At 36.1% G+C, this 20,787-nt stretch overlaps 1 protein-coding gene across 2 annotated transcripts in view; it reads right to left on the bottom strand.

Annotated features, from left to right (window-relative positions):
• LOC110453077 (solute carrier family 12 member 3-like) overlaps positions 1–20,787 on the bottom strand; it is a 63,320-nt gene that overhangs the window by 8,533 nt on the left and 34,000 nt on the right. The window contains exons 8-19 of one of the 2 annotated variants that reach the window (XM_021501905.1): positions 19,850–20,143; positions 19,335–19,442; positions 17,286–17,409; positions 16,664–16,765; positions 15,714–15,869; positions 15,072–15,283; positions 12,737–12,880; positions 11,964–12,070; positions 8,684–8,799; positions 8,476–8,529; positions 7,367–7,588; positions 6,604–6,718 (exon numbers count right to left, since the gene is read on the bottom strand). In XM_021501905.1, the coding sequence (XP_021357580.1) occupies positions 6,604–6,718; positions 7,367–7,588; positions 8,476–8,529; positions 8,684–8,799; positions 11,964–12,070; positions 12,737–12,880; positions 15,072–15,283; positions 15,714–15,869; positions 16,664–16,765; positions 17,286–17,409; positions 19,335–19,442; positions 19,850–20,143 (1,754 nt within the window). The remainder of the gene's footprint in view (positions 1–6,603; positions 6,719–7,366; positions 7,589–8,475; positions 8,530–8,683; positions 8,800–11,963; positions 12,071–12,736; positions 12,881–15,071; positions 15,284–15,713; positions 15,870–16,663; positions 16,766–17,285; positions 17,410–19,334; positions 19,443–19,849; positions 20,144–20,787) is intronic. The other variant, XM_021501906.1, reaches the window with a different exon arrangement.

Below are 20,787 nucleotides of genomic sequence, written 5' to 3'. Positions count from 1 at the left end.
ACAAAGGGAAATAACTCTGTATAGAGTTGGGAATAAGAGATTTTAGGTTGCAACACTCGTCATCCTAACAGGTAATCCCATGTAAAATCTGGCAAACGTAAAGGATATGTATGAGATGTAGCCTGGATAGTGATGGTGAACAAAGGGAAATAACTCTGTATAGAGTTGGGAATAAGAGATTTTAGGTTGCAACACTCGTCATCCTAACAGGTAATCCCATGTAAAATCTGGCAAACGTAAAGGATATGTATGAGATGTAGCCTGGATAGTGATGGTGAACAAAGGGAAATAACTCTGTATAGAGTTGGGAATAAGAGATTTTAGGTTGCAACACTCGTCATCCTAACAGGTAATCCCATGTAAAATCTGGCAAACGTAAAGGATATGTATGAGATGTAGCCTGGATAGTGATGGTGAACAAAGGGAAATAACTCTGTATAGAGTTGGGAATAAGAGATTTTAGGTTGCAACACTCGTCATCCTAACAGGTAATCCCATGTAAAATCTGGCAAACGTAAAGGATATGTATGAGATGTAGCCTGGATAGTGATGGTGAACAAAGGGAAATAACTCTGTATAGAGTTGGGAATAAGAGATTTTAGGTTGCAACACTCGTCATCCTAACAGGTAATCCCATGTAAAATCTGGCAAACGTAAAGGATATGTATGAGATGTAGCCTGGATAGTGATGGTGAACAAAGGGAAATAACTCTGTATAGAGTTGGGAATAAGAGATTTTAGGTTGCAACACTCGTCATCCTAACAGGTAATCCCATGTAAAATCTGGCAAACGTAAAGGATATGTATGAGATGTAGCCTGGATAGTGATGGTGAACAAAGGGAAATAACTCTGTATAGAGTTGGGAATAAGAGATTTTAGGTTGCAACACTCGTCATCCTAACAGGTAATCCCATGTAAAATCTGGCAAACGTAAAGGATATGTATGAGATGTAGCCTGGATAGTGATGGTGAACAAAGGGAAATAACTCTGTATAGAGTTGGGAATAAGAGATTTTAGGTTGCAACACTCGTCATCCTAACAGGTAATCCCATGTAAAATCTGGCAAACGTAAAGGATATGTATGAGATGTAGCCTGGATAGTGATGGTGAACAAAGGGAAATAACTCTGTATAGAGTTGGGAATAAGAGATTTTAGGTTGCAACACTCGTCATCCTAACAGGTAATCCCATGTAAAATCTGGCAAACGTAAAGGATATGTATGAGATGTAGCCTGGATAGTGATGGTGAACAAAGGGAAATAACTCTGTATAGAGTTGGGAATAAGAGATTTTAGGTTGCAACACTCGTCATCCTAACAGGTAATCCCATGTAAAATCTGGCAAACGTAAAGGATATGTATGAGATGTAGCCTGGATAGTGATGGTGAACAAAGGGAAATAACTCTGTATAGAGTTGGGAATAAGAGATTTTAGGTTGCAACACTCGTCATCCTAACAGGTAATCCCATGTAAAATCTGGCAAACGTAAAGGATATGTATGAGATGTAGCCTGGATAGTGATGGTGAACAAAGGGAAATAACTCTGTATAGAGTTGGGAATAAGAGATTTTAGGTTGCAACACTCGTCATCCTAACAGGTAATCCCATGTAAAATCTGGCAAACGTAAAGGATATGTATGAGATGTAGCCTGGATAGTGATGGTGAACAAAGGGAAATAACTCTGTATAGAGTTGGGAATAAGAGATTTTAGGTTGCAACACTCGTCATCCTAACAGGTAATCCCATGTAAAATCTGGCAAACGTAAAGGATATGTATGAGATGTAGCCTGGATAGTGATGGTGAACAAAGGGAAATAACTCTGTATAGAGTTGGGAATAAGAGATTTTAGGTTGCAACACTCGTCATCCTAACAGGTAATCCCATGTAAAATCTGGCAAACGTAAAGGATATGTATGAGATGTAGCCTGGATAGTGATGGTGAACAAAGGGAAATAACTCTGTATAGAGTTGGGAATAAGAGATTTTAGGTTGCAACACTCGTCATCCTAACAGGTAATCCCATGTAAAATCTGGCAAACGTAAAGGATATGTATGAGATGTAGCCTGGATAGTGATGGTGAACAAAGGGAAATAACTCTGTATAGAGTTGGGAATAAGAGATTTTAGGTTGCAACACTCGTCATCCTAACAGGTAATCCCATGTAAAATCTGGCAAACGTAAAGGATATGTATGAGATGTAGCCTGGATAGTGATGGTGAACAAAGGGAAATAACTCTGTATAGAGTTGGGAATAAGAGATTTTAGGTTGCAACACTCGTCATCCTAACAGGTAATCCCATGTAAAATCTGGCAAACGTAAAGGATATGTATGAGATGTAGCCTGGATAGTGATGGTGAACAAAGGGAAATAACTCTGTATAGAGTTGGGAATAAGAGATTTTAGGTTGCAACACTCGTCATCCTAACAGGTAATCCCATGTAAAATCTGGCAAACGTAAAGGATATGTATGAGATGTAGCCTGGATAGTGATGGTGAACAAAGGGAAATAACTCTGTATAGAGTTGGGAATAAGAGATTTTAGGTTGCAACACTCGTCATCCTAACAGGTAATCCCATGTAAAATCTGGCAAACGTAAAGGATATGTATGAGATGTAGCCTGGATAGTGATGGTGAACAAAGGGAAATAACTCTGTATAGAGTTGGGAATAAGAGATTTTAGGTTGCAACACTCGTCATCCTAACAGGTAATCCCATGTAAAATCTGGCAAACGTAAAGGATATGTATGAGATGTAGCCTGGATAGTGATGGTGAACAAAGGGAAATAACTCTGTATAGAGTTGGGAATAAGAGATTTTAGGTTGCAACACTCGTCATCCTAACAGGTAATCCCATGTAAAATCTGGCAAACGTAAAGGATATGTATGAGATGTAGCCTGGATAGTGATGGTGAACAAAGGGAAATAACTCTGTATAGAGTTGGGAATAAGAGATTTTAGGTTGCAACACTCGTCATCCTAACAGGTAATCCCATGTAAAATCTGGCAAACGTAAAGGATATGTATGAGATGTAGCCTGGATAGTGATGGTGAACAAAGGGAAATAACTCTGTATAGAGTTGGGAATAAGAGATTTTAGGTTGCAACACTCGTCATCCTAACAGGTAATCCCATGTAAAATCTGGCAAACGTAAAGGATATGTATGAGATGTAGCCTGGATAGTGATGGTGAACAAAGGGAAATAACTCTGTATAGAGTTGGGAATAAGAGATTTTAGGTTGCAACACTCGTCATCCTAACAGGTAATCCCATGTAAAATCTGGCAAACGTAAAGGATATGTATGAGATGTAGCCTGGATAGTGATGGTGAACAAAGGGAAATAACTCTGTATAGAGTTGGGAATAAGAGATTTTAGGTTGCAACACTCGTCATCCTAACAGGTAATCCCATGTAAAATCTGGCAAACGTAAAGGATATGTATGAGATGTAGCCTGGATAGTGATGGTGAACAAAGGGAAATAACTCTGTATAGAGTTGGGAATAAGAGATTTTAGGTTGCAACACTCGTCATCCTAACAGGTAATCCCATGTAAAATCTGGCAAACGTAAAGGATATGTATGAGATGTAGCCTGGATAGTGATGGTGAACAAAGGGAAATAACTCTGTATAGAGTTGGGAATAAGAGATTTTAGGTTGCAACACTCGTCATCCTAACAGGTAATCCCATGTAAAATCTGGCAAACGTAAAGGATATGTATGAGATGTAGCCTGGATAGTGATGGTGAACAAAGGGAAATAACTCTGTATAGAGTTGGGAATAAGAGATTTTAGGTTGCAACACTCGTCATCCTAACAGGTAATCCCATGTAAAATCTGGCAAACGTAAAGGATATGTATGAGATGTAGCCTGGATAGTGATGGTGAACAAAGGGAAATAACTCTGTATAGAGTTGGGAATAAGAGATTTTAGGTTGCAACACTCGTCATCCTAACAGGTAATCCCATGTAAAATCTGGCAAACGTAAAGGATATGTATGAGATGTAGCCTGGATAGTGATGGTGAACAAAGGGAAATAACTCTGTATAGAGTTGGGAATAAGAGATTTTAGGTTGCAACACTCGTCATCCTAACAGGTAATCCCATGTAAAATCTGGCAAACGTAAAGGATATGTATGAGATGTAGCCTGGATAGTGATGGTGAACAAAGGGAAATAACTCTGTATAGAGTTGGGAATAAGAGATTTTAGGTTGCAACACTCGTCATCCTAACAGGTAATCCCATGTAAAATCTGGCAAACGTAAAGGATATGTATGAGATGTAGCCTGGATAGTGATGGTGAACAAAGGGAAATAACTCTGTATAGAGTTGGGAATAAGAGATTTTAGGTTGCAACACTCGTCATCCTAACAGGTAATCCCATGTAAAATCTGGCAAACGTAAAGGATATGTATGAGATGTAGCCTGGATAGTGATGGTGAACAAAGGGAAATAACTCTGTATAGAGTTGGGAATAAGAGATTTTAGGTTGCAACACTCGTCATCCTAACAGGTAATCCCATGTAAAATCTGGCAAACGTAAAGGATATGTATGAGATGTAGCCTGGATAGTGATGGTGAACAAAGGGAAATAACTCTGTATAGAGTTGGGAATAAGAGATTTTAGGTTGCAACACTCGTCATCCTAACAGGTAATCCCATGTAAAATCTGGCAAACGTAAAGGATATGTATGAGATGTAGCCTGGATAGTGATGGTGAACAAAGGGAAATAACTCTGTATAGAGTTGGGAATAAGAGATTTTAGGTTGCAACACTCGTCATCCTAACAGGTAATCCCATGTAAAATCTGGCAAACGTAAAGGATATGTATGAGATGTAGCCTGGATAGTGATGGTGAACAAAGGGAAATAACTCTGTATAGAGTTGGGAATAAGAGATTTTAGGTTGCAACACTCGTCATCCTAACAGGTAATCCCATGTAAAATCTGGCAAACGTAAAGGATATGTATGAGATGTAGCCTGGATAGTGATGGTGAACAAAGGGAAATAACTCTGTATAGAGTTGGGAATAAGAGATTTTAGGTTGCAACACTCGTCATCCTAACAGGTAATCCCATGTAAAATCTGGCAAACGTAAAGGATATGTATGAGATGTAGCCTGGATAGTGATGGTGAACAAAGGGAAATAACTCTGTATAGAGTTGGGAATAAGAGATTTTAGGTTGCAACACTCGTCATCCTAACAGGTAATCCCATGTAAAATCTGGCAAACGTAAAGGATATGTATGAGATGTAGCCTGGATAGTGATGGTGAACAAAGGGAAATAACTCTGTATAGAGTTGGGAATAAGAGATTTTAGGTTGCAACACTCGTCATCCTAACAGGTAATCCCATGTAAAATCTGGCAAACGTAAAGGATATGTATGAGATGTAGCCTGGATAGTGATGGTGAACAAAGGGAAATAACTCTGTATAGAGTAGGGAATAAGAGATTTTAGGTTGCAACACTCGTCATCCTAACAGGTAATCCCATGTAAAATCTAGCAAACGTAAAGGATATGTACGAGATGTAGTCTGGATAGTGATGGTGAACAAAGGGCCATACTTCTGTTAATGATGTGGTTTGCAACCATCTTACATTCCAAGATATACCCGTACTCAATTTGGCAATTTTAAGTAACTGAAACAACAGCTCCAAAGATGCCATTTTAGAAGTGTACTTTTTCCTCAGAGTGTACACCCACACATTCAAATCATTTTCCCTATTTCTTTTCATGGGTTTATGCCGAGTTATTAATACATTGAAATATTTAGCTATCTTGAGCTATATATCCAGTGATTAACACATTGTAATGTTGAGCTATATACCCAGTTATTAACATATTGTAATGTTGAGCTATATACCCAGTGATTAACATATTGTAATGTTGAGCTATATACCCAGTGATTAACATATTGTAATGTTGAGCTATATACCCAGTTATTAACATATTGTAATGTTGAGCTATATACCCAGTTATTAACACATTTTTGAGATATATACCCAGTTATTAACATATTGTAATGTTGAGCTATATACCCAGTTATTAACACATTGTAATGTTGACCTATATACCCAGTGATTAACATATTGTAATGTTGAGCTGTATACCCAGTTTTTAACATATTGTAATGTTGAGCTATATACCCAGTTATCAACACATTTGTGAGATATATACCCAGTTATTAACATATTGTAATGTTGAGCTATATACCCAGTTATTAACACATTTGTGAGATATATACCCAGTTATTAACACATTGTAATGTTGAGCTATATACCCAGTTATTAACACATTGTAATGTTGAGCTATATACCCAGTTAATAACACATTGTAATGTTGAGCTATATACCCAGTTATTAATACATTGTAATGTTGAGATAAATACGCAGTTATTAATACATTGTAATGTTGAGCTATATACCCAGTTATTAACACATTGTAATGTTGAGATATATACCCAGTTATTAACACATTGTAATGTTGAGCTATATACCCAGGTATTAACACATTGTAATGTTGAGCTATATACCCAGTTATTAACACATTGTAATGTTGAGCTACTGTAATAGACAGGACTTGTGGACACTTACTGCCTCTGTTCTCTGTCAATCTCGCCTCTCTTTGTACCAGCAATAAAGATCCTCAGTCGACAGTTGCCCCAGTACAGCTTTGTTGTGAGGATATAAGGGATCAACAAGGTCAAACCTGAAATGACAAGTCACATGCAGTCAAAGTTCAAGGTCATACATCTCGGTGATAGATGGTAAGTTGGCCTTGTTAGCTTTGTCCAAACAAGAATCTTAGAAAAGAAGAAGTGTTCCAGCAGGGTTCCTTTTCAAACTATTTTTTGAAAAATAAAAAATAAGATTCTATGGAATAAGAAATCACAGATTTTTTATGAATTCTATGTAAGTTTGATCTTTTCTCCCATCTGTTTGGATTGATAGTCTTGTCAACAGTAAACACATCTTGTGACAAAACAAGTCATCTGACATATTTACTATGATTAGTTATGAGTAAAATATTGAAAATGAGAGATTTCTTTTTTCTGCCAGCGTTATTTTTTCCTAAAACCAGTGACCAGTTAGATTATTAATTTTTATTCAAAAGAAATTGGGATGAAAAACTTGACCTGTTGAAATTCCAAATGGCTGCCTGGCAGCTATCTTTTATTTTTTTATCACTTTGACTGACAGATGGATGAGGGACAACAGAAGATGGGTTATTTGAACAGCCGACCATCTGATGATGGTGGGCTAAAAGCAGCATTGTACACAAAAGTAGATAGATCCCTGCCGAAATAGCATTGTACATAGACCTTAAAAGATCCTTGATTAAGTCACCAGTTCTAACCTCCGTCATCAAACAGCCACCAGACGTCTATTGTTCCCTTCTTCTGCTTTTTGGCAAACCTATTCTGCTGTCTGAGGCGGTTCTCAGACATCAACAGTTGGTGACTGTCATCCCTCTGTGGCATTTCTCCATTGTGATCAGGAAAGGAGCCCTCGGAGGAATGGCTGTGTTTCCGCAGCATGGTGGGGGTACTGGGGTATGAATGGATTTCCTCCTCATCGGCTGTAACAACACAAGGTCTGTAATCAATACTGATCAGCAGAATACACATCCAATTATACACTAAACAGGTGAACTTCTATCACATAAAACACTAGTGATCTTATTAGTAGTTGGAGTTAACATCACACTAAATACACACTTCTATACAGTATCCTTCTTGGTACAAACACACTTCTAATCACATAGAACACAGATATTGCTTCTATCTAATGGAATATTCAGATCAAAAAATATTGAAAAACAAGTTTTCTTAAAGATCTTATAACTACTCTCTCTAAGCTCAATATTCATCACCTTTTCCATTACTTTTATCAGAATATCCAGACAAGTTAAATGATGTGTGTACAAAATCTTATATCAAGTCTTGAATTAATGCAAGATGATATTGCTATACTTTCTATCAGACTTTTGTATATGATATTGACCAAATGTTAAATTTGTTACTGATTAAATGATAAATCAAATCTCTCTGTGCTGTTGTATATCGTTAAGTAATATATACTTGGTATTTTTTCTGTTTTCATTGCTTGGATCTTGACAATTGACCAATAACCAATGGCATATCAAACACCTAGAATTTTCTCTATGATGTCTCGACACAAGGATGTCTTTATTGAAAACCATCAACAAACATGACATTGAAATGTATTTGATAGTCCCTTGGTACTCTGTCATATAATTCTAGTTTTAACAATTTGCTGCTAATGAAATTGGAAAAATCACAAAAAAAATCTACAATTTCACAAAGAAACAAAGAAAAGAAATATTAACAAATAAATCAAATTATTGAAACAAACTGAAAACACGAATAAGAGACAACAGACAATACACATGTATAACACAACACCCAGCTAGTCATGCACAAACAGTTTACATGGTCCGCATACTTGTTGAGGTCACGGGTGGTCCACAACAGTTGCTATGTGTAAGTTGAGGAGAGGCTGTAGGACCAAAACATGGCAGTTAAAACACTGAGAAAAACGTTCCCATGCTATATAGTTCACTATTTACGACAAAAGTTCAGAGAAAAGATATCATTATGTAAAGTTCATATACATGTATTAGTCAACAAGATGTATCGATTAATAAACTTACCATCAAGCTTGTGTTGGACCAGAGATTCATGGCCAGCCTCGTTCTGATTCGTCTCACAATAGAACCCTTCTGTCACTCTCAGGATACCAACACCAAACTCCAGGTCAAAGGCATCACTACAATGTCAAGGTCAAATATAATATATTAAAGGTCAAGATAAATTAAATCTCATCATTTTCATATAGTTTGAAATTTAATTTATGTCTTTGTTGAAATAAGTGACCACAGCTAATACTTTTGTTTAAGTGTAATCTGCATCAATATTTTGCAATGGTTTATTTTCCCATAGTAAATATGTCGCAGAGAGGTAAAAATATACTTACAAAATATTTTCTTATTAAAAAACAAAATTATCTGTGAAAAGTATATTTTCTGTTTACACTGGTTTCCTTAACTTATTGAATAATAAACCATACTTTAATCTGTGGCACAAAACACAATCTGTTTTAGATTCAATTACTGATACAACAGTCTGAATCCTTAGTTGGCAGATGTGGAGTTAAAAATTTTAATCAGAGAAAATGATAAAAAAATATCTGGAAATTTAAAATGTGAATGCATGGAATCACAACAATGTGAATCAGAGTGTGGTTTCTTCATCTGTGATGGTGATGTGATTTCCTCGTGAAACAACAATTAGAATGTTAAAAAAACAATGAATAGGGACTGTGTTTATTTTTTCCACAAGTATACATAAATGGAATGGAATGAAACTGATGATAGACAATATGACATAAATGGTTGGTGATAAAGGTCTAGTGAAATTATTACCAGGTAATGGTAGAAAAATAAAGAATGCATGTAATACCAGTATGTTTTGGAATCCTACCACTGTGATGAAATGACTAAAATGAGACAGAAATAACAGCATCTATTTTAATTTGATTTACAATATTAATGTTTCTATACTGCTGCATGATAACATGCATGAGTATTAACTATTACCATGCCAACATGGAGAATTATATTGCCAAATCTCCAGAGGGAGCTTCATAATCACAGAAGTCTGTACTTATCCATCCCAAGCATGCAAGCATCTAATGGTTTTGGACTCGAACAATGATTCAGTAGTGGAGATATAGCACACAGCTGACAACAATAGTGATACCTATCTGTTGTTTCTCTGATTGATTTGTTTGGCACCACAAAGCACACTACCAACACAAGTGACTAAAAGCATGAAATATGTGCCTCGCAGTGAACTCTAATAATATTTGTTTAATTTTCATAGTTGAAATAAAAATGGATTTATCGTGAAACAGAATTATTTTTACTGCATTAATTAAACTTATAGGATTGTATTACTATCGACTGAAAAGGTATAATTAATGGCGGCTCATGGATAAAACAACTGCTTTTAGGAACAAGAGGCTCAGAGAACCTGTATCATGGCTCAGCGAACACACATATATGGTAAAAGGGTGGGGATTTAACACATTTCTAACTATGCATAAAGGATGAAATCCCCTGGGACGAATCATGAGTGTATAAGTCCAGTGTTTTCCCCTCTTCATGTCCAGCTGCTGTATATGTTGTTATAGTGATGGGATCTCAAACATTTCCATGTTATGACCCAGGGACTAAGTCCCAAGCGGTCGGGTCAAACCCAAATTTTAATTCTGACTTCATCTTTGTCTCATCCAGTCCAGCAATTGCATATATCGTTATAGGGTAAGGCTCTTAACCACTTCAAAGACAACATTTTGGCCCCACTCCTCTGCCCAGGGGATGGGATGTCAGCCCCTCCATTTGTACAAGTTTGAATCCCCACCACCCAAGGATGTATCGAACAAAATACAGTTGATATCCATCTCATAGTTTCAGAGAAAAAGTCACTGAAAACAATATGGCCAAATAACCTTTTTTTGCTCTGCCCCACAGCCCTGTAGGCAGGTCAGGCCTTCTATTTGGTGAAATTACATTCAGCAGTTGATAAGAAGAATTTGTTTGAATAAATCGTTGAGGATTGGATGGATGGATGGATGACATACAAGCAATGTATGGACGTACAGTGGATGCAAATGTAAGGCATAAGCTTACCTTGGTCTTATGGACCAGGTGAGCCAAAAAGTTCCAGGATAAAAAAAAGATTCCTGGACTCTCAATGTTGGTGAATGTATTTATCTCGCTCTTGTTAGTTAATAGCATAACATAAAAGGACCCTTGCTGAAGTGCAGATCTTCAGCAACTTTTTAAAATTCACAGGTGGAGTGCTACCAAATGTCACTCATCAAGGAACCTCTCTTTGAACAAACATTGATATTTATAGATTATCACACGTGCTTTCAGGACTTGTCGCAAGATCAATTTTCTCATTGCAAGCACATGGATAAAATGGCGAGGTCACCACAGAGGGATTCAAGATTTTATCCATGTGCGAGTGATGAGAAAATTGTGTAAACGACCAACCCTGAAAATATTGTGTGATAAACTGTTTATCATCTATATACTACTTCCTTATATATTTCTCCATTAAAAACAATCAACTAAACACTGTCCTTCCAAATTACTTCTAGGCTCAATGATCATCTAGATCCTCGGTCAGTGACAAACAAATTGAAGATTTTTGCAGAGGAATACCATGAACCTTCAAACTATGTAAAAAGATATTTTTAAAACCATATTATCATCATTGGCATTGACCATATGCACAATATCGCTTATTTTTTTTCTTTATCTCACATTATTTTTTGAAAACTTTATAATAATTTATTTATAACAGACTATTTTCGGATCATGTTTGTGTGGATACTATTCCTGGTTCAGGACATCACCTGGTGCAAGCTGACAACCCACGATAATGAATTTATCACAGTACTGGTAGGTGGTATAAAGCAGTATATAGATGATAAACATGTTTATTACATCCCTGGTTTACACATACAAATGAGGACAAACTAAGCAAGATTTAATATAGAAAAGAATATTAAAAAGTCTTCAAAAAAGATAACATCTTTACCAGACAAAAGCTGTTTGATAGATTGGATACTCAGATTGCAGCTAGTTTCACAAACATTCCTAACCTAGGTTTAGATTTTTTCACAACATATAATGCAATCCTTTACCTACAAGACAATGAAAAAATATCTGTGAAGATCTTCTGTAAAACCTAAGCCAGATTCTGAAACATTCGTATGTCTACAAAGTCAGACTGCATAGCTAAGAGTGTCCAGTAACAAATACTGACTGTTTCTAAACATTTTCTTCAGGTTGGTAAGTATGGATTATGAAAAGTTCTTTTTACACAACCAATAGGATTGATAGATTAATAGATACTGACTGTATGGTATTGAAGTAGCCGTCCACTTCCTCATAGTGGGTGGTTCGCCAGTCAGACTTGAAGCCCATCACTACAATATTAGGTCTCATTTTCCCTACTCCAACATTCTGAAAACAAGTCATTCACACTATAGATGATACAGAGAAGTAAACATTCATTTAAAACATTCCCACATCACTTTTACTGAAGCGCTTCTTTTAAAACTATAAAATTTCATCCTCAAAGTTACGAGCTCTACCCACTTGAATATGTTTGTGACACTGGGTCAAAATCTGGATGGTGCTCTGTGGCTTTTTTATACATATACATTTTATGCACCTTCTATTACCCACATTGTGCTAACTACTGCATGAATGAAACTTAATGCCACCTATTATGTACATGGTAACCCTGTCGCCACGATTATGTACACAAAACTTAATCACTTTTGTTGGCCCGGATGTTAGCATGCGCAGGGTCTTATTGTGGGAGGAAACCGGAATACCCAGAGAAAACCCACGTGGTCGGGCAGGTGACCCCATACTTTTTCACGTGCGATCGGGGAATCAAACCCCGACCTCCTTGGTGGCCTCTATAGCCAGCATGAAACTATATACATGGTACCATGTGGTCACTACTACCTGCATAATTCTCTGTGTCATCTATTATATACATTCTATGACAACTGTTACCTGCATAATTCTCTGTGTCATCCATTATATACATTCTATGACAACTGTTACCTGCATAATTATCTGTGCCATCTATTATATACATTCTATGACAACTGTTACCTGCATAATACTCTGTGCACCCTGCCTAAAGGACGTCGCTGAGGTGACGCTGTAGAAGGACTTGACCTTCCGTTGTTTGAACCACTGGTAGACTGTGCCAGACTTATACCTGTTGATCTCTCGTAGGCAATCACTCTGGTTCCCCTGAACATCAAACACATCAACAGATATAACTTCCAGTCTCTATACATACATGTAATTAACTATCAGAGGAGAAAGACTATATCCAGTCTCCAACATACATGTAATTAACTATCAGGGGAGAAAGACTATATCCAGTCTCTATACATACATGTAATTAACTACCAGGGGAGAAAGACTATATCCAGTCTCTATACATACATGTAATTAACTACCAGGGGAGAAAGACTATATCCAGTCTCTATACATACATGTAATTAACTACCAGGGGAGAAAGACTATATCCAGTCTCTATACATACATGTAATTAACTACCAGGGGAGAAAGACTATATCCAGTCTCTATACATACATGTAATTAACTACCAGGGGAGAAAGACTATATCCAGTCTCTATACATACATGTAATTAACTACCAGGGGAGAAAGACTATATCCAGTCTCTATACATACATGTAATTAACTACCAGGGGAGAAAGACTATATCCAGTCTCTATACATACATGTAATTAACTACCAGGGGAGAAAGACTATATCCAGTCTCTATACATACATGTAATTAACTACCAGGGGAGAAAGACTATATCCAGTCTCTATACATACATGTAATTAACTACCAGGGGAGAAAGACTATATCCAGTCTCTATACATACATGTAATTAACTACCAGGGGAGAAAGACTATATCCAGTCTCTATACATACATGTAATTAACTACCAGGGGAGAAAGACTATATCCAGTCTCTATACATACATGTAATTAACTACCAGGGGAGAAAGACTATATCCAGTCTCTATACATACATGTAATTAACTACCAGGGGAGAAAGACTATATCCAGTCTCTATACATACATGTAATTAACTACCAGGGGAGAAAGACTATATCCAGTCTCTATACATACATGTAATTAACTACCAGGGGAGAAAGACTATATCCAGTCTCTATACATACATGTAATTAACTACCAGGGGAGAAAGACTATATCCAGTCTCTATACATACATGTAATTAACTACCAGGGGAGAAAGACTATATCCAGTCTCTATACATACATGTAATTAACTACCAGGGGAGAAAGACTATATCCAGTCTCTATACATACATGTAATTAACTACCAGGGGAGAAAGACTATATCCAGTCTCTATACATACATGTAATTAACTACCAGGGGAGAAAGACTATATCCAGTCTCTATACATACATGTAATTAACTACCAGGGGAGAAAGACTATATCCAGTCTCTATACATACATGTAATTAACTACCAGGGGAGAAAGACTATATCCAGTCTCTATACATACATGTAATTAACTACCAGGGGAGAAAGACTATATCCAGTCTCTATACATACATGTAATTAACTACCAGGGGAGAAAGACTATATCCAGTCTCTATACATACATGTAATTAACTACCAGGGGAGAAAGACTATATCCAGTCTCTATACATACATGTAATTAACTACCAGGGGAGAAAGACTATATCCAGTCTCTATACATACATGTAATTAACTATCAGGGGAGAAAGACTATATCCAGTCTCTATACATACATGTAATTAACTATCAGGGGAGAAAGACTATATCCAGTCTCTATACATACATGTAATTAACTATCAGGGGAGAAAGACTATATCCAGTCTCTATACATACATGTAATTAACTACCAGGGGAGAAAGACTATATCCAGTCTCTATACATACATACATGTAATTAACTACCAGGGGAGAAAGACTATATCCAGTCTCTTTACATACATGTAATTAACTATCAGGGGAGAAAGACTATATCCAGTCTCTATACATACATATATGTAATTAACTATCAGGGGAGAAAGACTATATCTTCACAACATATATAAGTGAATGTATTTCTATGATAATTCCAAAATGTGAAACATATCTTTTAAATATCATGCTATGGGTTCATTACTTAAACAAAAAACATTTTTAGCCTTTTACATTTTATGCAAAGTTCACAAGTAGTGACACTTAAGGGCGTGCATCTAGACCTATCAAATTGCAAATGAATTTTTCTTTTTATTTAAACCAAAGAACCACAATTATATACATTAAATGAACTGGCATAAAATGTAATGAAAGACTCTTTAAAATCACTGCGTGATTGACATAAAGTTTGAGATTCCAGCTGACATCGACCACCCAGTATCTCTAATTAACATGTCTGTCCACGTACGATGAGGATGTGCCCACACATCATCAGACTGATTTTCCTCGTCAGGGTATACACAAAGTCCACCAGGGCAGGGCGACTGGAAGGTAGGCCTGTTAGCACCAATATCTGTGGCCGGAAGTTTTTGATGTGGTCTTCCACAGCCAGGAGTTTGAGAGCCGACTGGAGAGCACTTCTATACACATGAGCCTGGGTAGATGAGCCCCAATTCACATCTGAAATCAAGAATCAACATTGTTTAGTTGCTTACCTGGTATCCTTTATTGATTAATTTGAATATAATTTAATAACACTAATTTTTCTAATTAATCATTTTATTTATCTATTGATTATTTTTATCAATTTTGTTTTTGAATAAACAATTTCTTTCATGAAATGAAGGGATACTGAAAACGGGTCCAGTATACTGGAAGATTAAGGAGTACTCAAAATCTTGTCCAGTATACTAGACATCAGGGAAGGGAGTTCCTAAAATACTGTTCAACAGTCGTTAAGAAAGTTAAAGTGGTGGATTTGCCTCCATGTTGTTAAGAGTAAAACAATCTAATGCGTTATCTTTCTCCCTATTAATAAGATTTCCTTTTGTTAACGTTTCCCAACATTTTTCAGTAAGTTTTTAGCACAAAAAGTGTGTGTATTTCTTACCTGGTTTTGTGTAGTGTACATATACAAAGATAAAGGCTATCACAGCAAATGTTATCAAGGCTGTCCACCAGTTGATAATAAACATTACAGCTATACACACTAAGGCACCAATGAGACTCAACCACATGTAGTAGTATTTGAACGCTGGACGCCACCCTGTAACATACATAATAAATAACTATCAAAATCAACAGCATAAGCAATTGTGTGATTTTATAAAATACATCCTGGCTCACATATTTTTAATCACAATAAAATAAATAAGATGGAAACAAGCAACTTTTTTGAATTAAGTAGTGAAATTACATGCAATCTCATACGCTATGTTCCAATGACAAAATTTACCTGTAGTTTCATTAAAATATGTCTTATTGACAAACTAAATCTATAACATCATTAAATATATGTCATTGATAAAATTAACCCTAAACCTGTAATCCCATGACTCTATGTATCCATGACTTCATAATGTGTTACAACGTAATAACAATTAACTATTCATTCAGTTCTGACATACGAAAAATATCAGATCATTGGAGCAAGAATAACAATACAATCTTGCATGTAATGTTACCTTGACATGTTATTTATAATCAAATTTAAATCTGACATAAGATGTCATCTGTTGTGCAAAAAACTTTCTATAACAGCAGGTCACTGTAAATGATTTAACTTTGTTAAAAATATTTTACTATAGTGCTTCAACAAACCTACTTAGGAACATATACATGTCATATGTTATTCCAGGAAAGAAACAAAAATACAGTGCTATGACAAGTTTGTAATTGTCGTTCTGATTTGCATATCCCTACACTTACATTTTATTTTTGACATGATATGGAGCAAAAATATCTATTAAATGGAATATAAGTGATTTCCACCTGTCTCCCTAAGTTCCATTATATAATCACACCACACACTCAGAGGTGAAGTCAGTATATGGTGGTTACCTGGTGACCTGGCAAGTGAGGCATCAAAACAGGAATAGTTGATGAGGGCATAGGACATCAGGAAGAAATTAGATATGATGGGGGCAATAGCATTCAAATCACCTGTAGGCAGGAAACAGAAATACAGCTGAGAACGCAACCAAGAAACACACATATACAACACTCAACACACAGCCGCAGCAAATCATTTATCTATAAATTACTCTTCACAAAAATAAAAGAACAGAAAATAACTTACCTATATACATGTATCAGAAAGCTTTTTTCATGCAATGCTATTTTCATGGTTATGTTTTCTGTCTGTTGCTCAAGCTCTTTTACCAATATTGATATTCCCTCAAAGGATGGAATTAAAAAATGAAGAATATTACCATATCTCATTTACAATTACCCTTGCTTATATTAATATCATCATAGTTTAACTTATAAGCTACCATTAATATTCTTCAAAATATGAAACATACCAGTTTCTTTATTACCATATAAAAATTTCCTCATCAGAATTAGTATGATTTTTAAAAACTTTTTAACAACTTCAACTGATGCACAAACTGGATATTTTTTTGAAATATGAAAAATGTGGGAAGCAACACAGCACACAGTATATGACTGAGGTACTTACCTATACAAATGAATGCCACACCAATAAAATAGGCTAATAAATAGGCTCGCCTTGGGTTATCACTGGGACCATAACCTTTGGCGAAGATATGGATTTTTGGGAATATCTTGTCTTTGCAAACTGCCTGTATAATAAAAGAAAGAAATGAATTTGTCTTATAAAGGAGAGATTTATATTGCCTGCCACCTAAAATCTCAAATCATTGAGAGAACTAAAACGGATAAGGAAAAAAAACAACGGTCAACTGAGTTATATTATAGGCACCAGTTGCTCAATTTAATTGTTGAGATGTACAAATTGTGGAAAACAACATGTAAACAAAGTGAAATACAATACTTGTCATGTCACCAAAAGGAGAAGAACTTTAAAAACTATTCAAATAAATTATTTTGCTATTGAGAATTATACCCTCTCCCAAAGGGAGAGCAGATGACCTGGGGGATAATAAAATTTATAATTTAGGTAATGGTAATTTAGGTAAGGACCTTTTCTATCCATGAACAGTAAAACATCTGAACCTGATGAAGAACTTTTTTTTAAAAATTTTAACCATAATCCCCATTTGGGCCCCGGCACCCCTCCAGCCCATGGGGATGGGGCAGGATCTTATTTTCTCATACCATGATTATGATGCCATCTGGCATCATAATCATTTGAACCAAGTTTAAATAATTCCCTGCTGAAAAAGGACAAAATATACCCAAAAGTATTATTTCCCTATATAAACTAAAGTCAACTATACCCCCTCCCCAAAGGTGAATGGTTGGCCCGGGGGTAATAAAATTGAAAAATAGATGAAGCCCCTGACAAAATTTTCATCCATGCACAGAATTTGATTGTACTACATCTTAGTCTGAAGAAGATTTGTTGAAATATTGGTTAAATTTCCCTTTGGTGCCCCACCCTGGCCCCTGGGGGTTGGGGCAGGAATCCCAATTTTATAATTTGATACCATCTTCCTCCAAGGATGATTCTCACCAAGTAAGAATAGTTTCCTACTGAAAATGAACAAAATATACCCAGAAGTGTTATTTCCCTATATAAACTATAGTAAACTGTACCCCCTCTCCAAAAGAGAACAGATGGCCCTGAGGTACTGAAATTTACAATTTAAACAAAGCCCCTGATGATAGTTTCATACATGCAGAGAATTTGACGGTAGTAGTACCTCTGAGTAAGGAGAAGAAGATTTTTGAAATATTGGTTAATTTTCCCTTTGGTGCCCCACCCTGGCCCCTGGGGGTTGGGGCAGGAATCCCAATTTTATAATTTGATACCATCTTCCTCCAAGGATGATTCTCACCAAGTAAGAATAATTTCCTACTGTAACTGAACAAAATATACCCAAAAGTGTTATTTCCCTATATAAACTCTAGTAAACTGTACCCCCTCTCCAAAAGAGAACAGATGGCCCGGGGGTACTGAAATTTACAATTTACAATTTAAATAAAGCCCCTGATGACATTTCCATCCATGCAGAGAAATCTACTATAGTACCTCTGAGTCTAGAGAAGAAGATTTTTGAACCCTTGGGTTGGGGTAGGTATCCCAATTTTACAATTTTGTAGCCTCATCTACCAAGGATGATTCTGACCAAGTTTGAAAAAAAATTCCATCCACTGGTTCTGGAGAAGAAGTCGAAAACGTAAAAAGTTTACGCACGACGACGGACGGAAAGCGATCAGAATAGGTCACTTGAGCAAAGAACAGGTGACCTAAAAATTCCACCATAAAATTGCTTCAACATATTTTGTCACAACAGTTCTAAAACGATATTTGACAACACATAATGGTATGTTAGAAAGAAACAAAATTAACTGATAACATAGTTTCCTTTTGTGTGTTACTCAAAACCAAAATTACAGGAAGAAAGCACTCTGCCAAAGATGCAGTTTTCGTAAAAGAAAATCTTTCTTGACAATGATATCTTCAAATTTTCCCACTTAGTCAAAGTACTTCTTGCATCAACCTTGGAATTTCTAATTTGTTCTTTTACTCATTTGAACATGCCCTGATCAACAAGATGTCTCGGTCAACGATGGACTGTACCTGGAAGACTTTGGGAGCAGACACGAGACTGGCAAGTGCCGAGGAAAGGGTGGCAGAGAATATTCCCACTGTCACAAGGGGGCCAAAACCTGAAGCTGTCTCCATAGTCTGTTAACAGCAAACAAATCAAATGACATTTAAAATAATTAAAGTGGTTAAAATAGAATGTCATGTTGTAATAAATACATTCTTTATTTTTAGTCTTTGTGATTAAGATGGAACATTTTCTTGAAAACCATTTAATAAAAGAATTACTGAAAAAAAGTATTGAAACTTCTTTTTTGTTTACATCTAAATGTTTAGGGTAAACTTTGAAGTCAAATATAGCATTAAATTAATAATTATAATGATAATTCAAGGTTCTTATATACCGCTTTATCACAACCTAGTTCGTAGGTCATCTTAAAGCTGTTAACAAATTATTATCCGTGGTTATAGGGCCTTTGCAACCGGCCAATATCATTCTCAACTGGGAAGCATACAAAGTACCACTTAATTTGTTATAAACAATATACCTGGTAGTCATGGAGAAGACCGAATTCACATTTCCCGTCCATGCCGAGACTGCAGTTCTGTGCCAGACTGAAAGCACTGGGCTGATGCTGAACTGCTGAGGTGTTGGTGAGGGAGGACTGATATGAACCGTTGGCACTAACGTTGGTGGTTATGGCTGACTGAAGTGCTGTGACAGCGTATCCTGACGCTTCACGCATGATAGTAGCACCAAGTACCCACGCTATTCCAATATACACAATCGTAGATATCAGTATAGAATAAAAGGTTCCCTTCGGAATGTTTCTCTGTGCATTCTGTAAAATTCAACCAAAACAAACAAAGTTGTAACTATTTTTCCAGAAAGAAAACTGAGCATTAACAAAACAAAGCACATATGTAAATAAAAAATGTGATTATTATGAATTTCTATGGTTCTTTTGAAGAAAAGAAAGAAAAATTCTGTAGATCAATGAATAGAAAAATGAAGCAAGAAGGGTGCACACATGTACATAGAAGCAATACTAGTTCAAGACACTATACTCTGATGTGTTCCATCCAGATTACAGTATAACTGGAGATCCAAGAGGAAACTTGGAGCCCACAATTATCATTTTCTCTCATTTCTTATCTTTTCCCTTACCCACTTGTTGAGTAAACATGTTAAAAGTTTCAAGTCTCTTTTGAAAAAACTTTTATCAAAGAATTCACTTTTGCGCAATCTTGCTTTGACTTGTCGAAAGAAGTGCCATCGGGGGAACTTACATGTGAACTTTGATTAAGATCCAAGCAGCGATTTCTGAGAAATAATGATAACAAACTTTAAACTTAGAAGATCTTCCAGAGATCCAAGATGGTCACCTGTCAGCCATTTTGTTTCAAATTCAATATAAACTGAGACATAGCCATTCAGATGTACCACTGTGGAAGAAGTGAAAGGTAACCCAAAATCCAAGTGTGG

This window comes from Mizuhopecten yessoensis, unplaced genomic scaffold, assembly GCF_002113885.1.
Source record: "Mizuhopecten yessoensis strain PY_sf001 unplaced genomic scaffold, ASM211388v2 scaffold7087, whole genome shotgun sequence".
Classification (NCBI taxonomy): Eukaryota; Metazoa; Mollusca; class Bivalvia; order Pectinida; family Pectinidae; genus Mizuhopecten; species Mizuhopecten yessoensis.
This window is presented reverse-complemented; position numbering and strand designations above follow the sequence as displayed.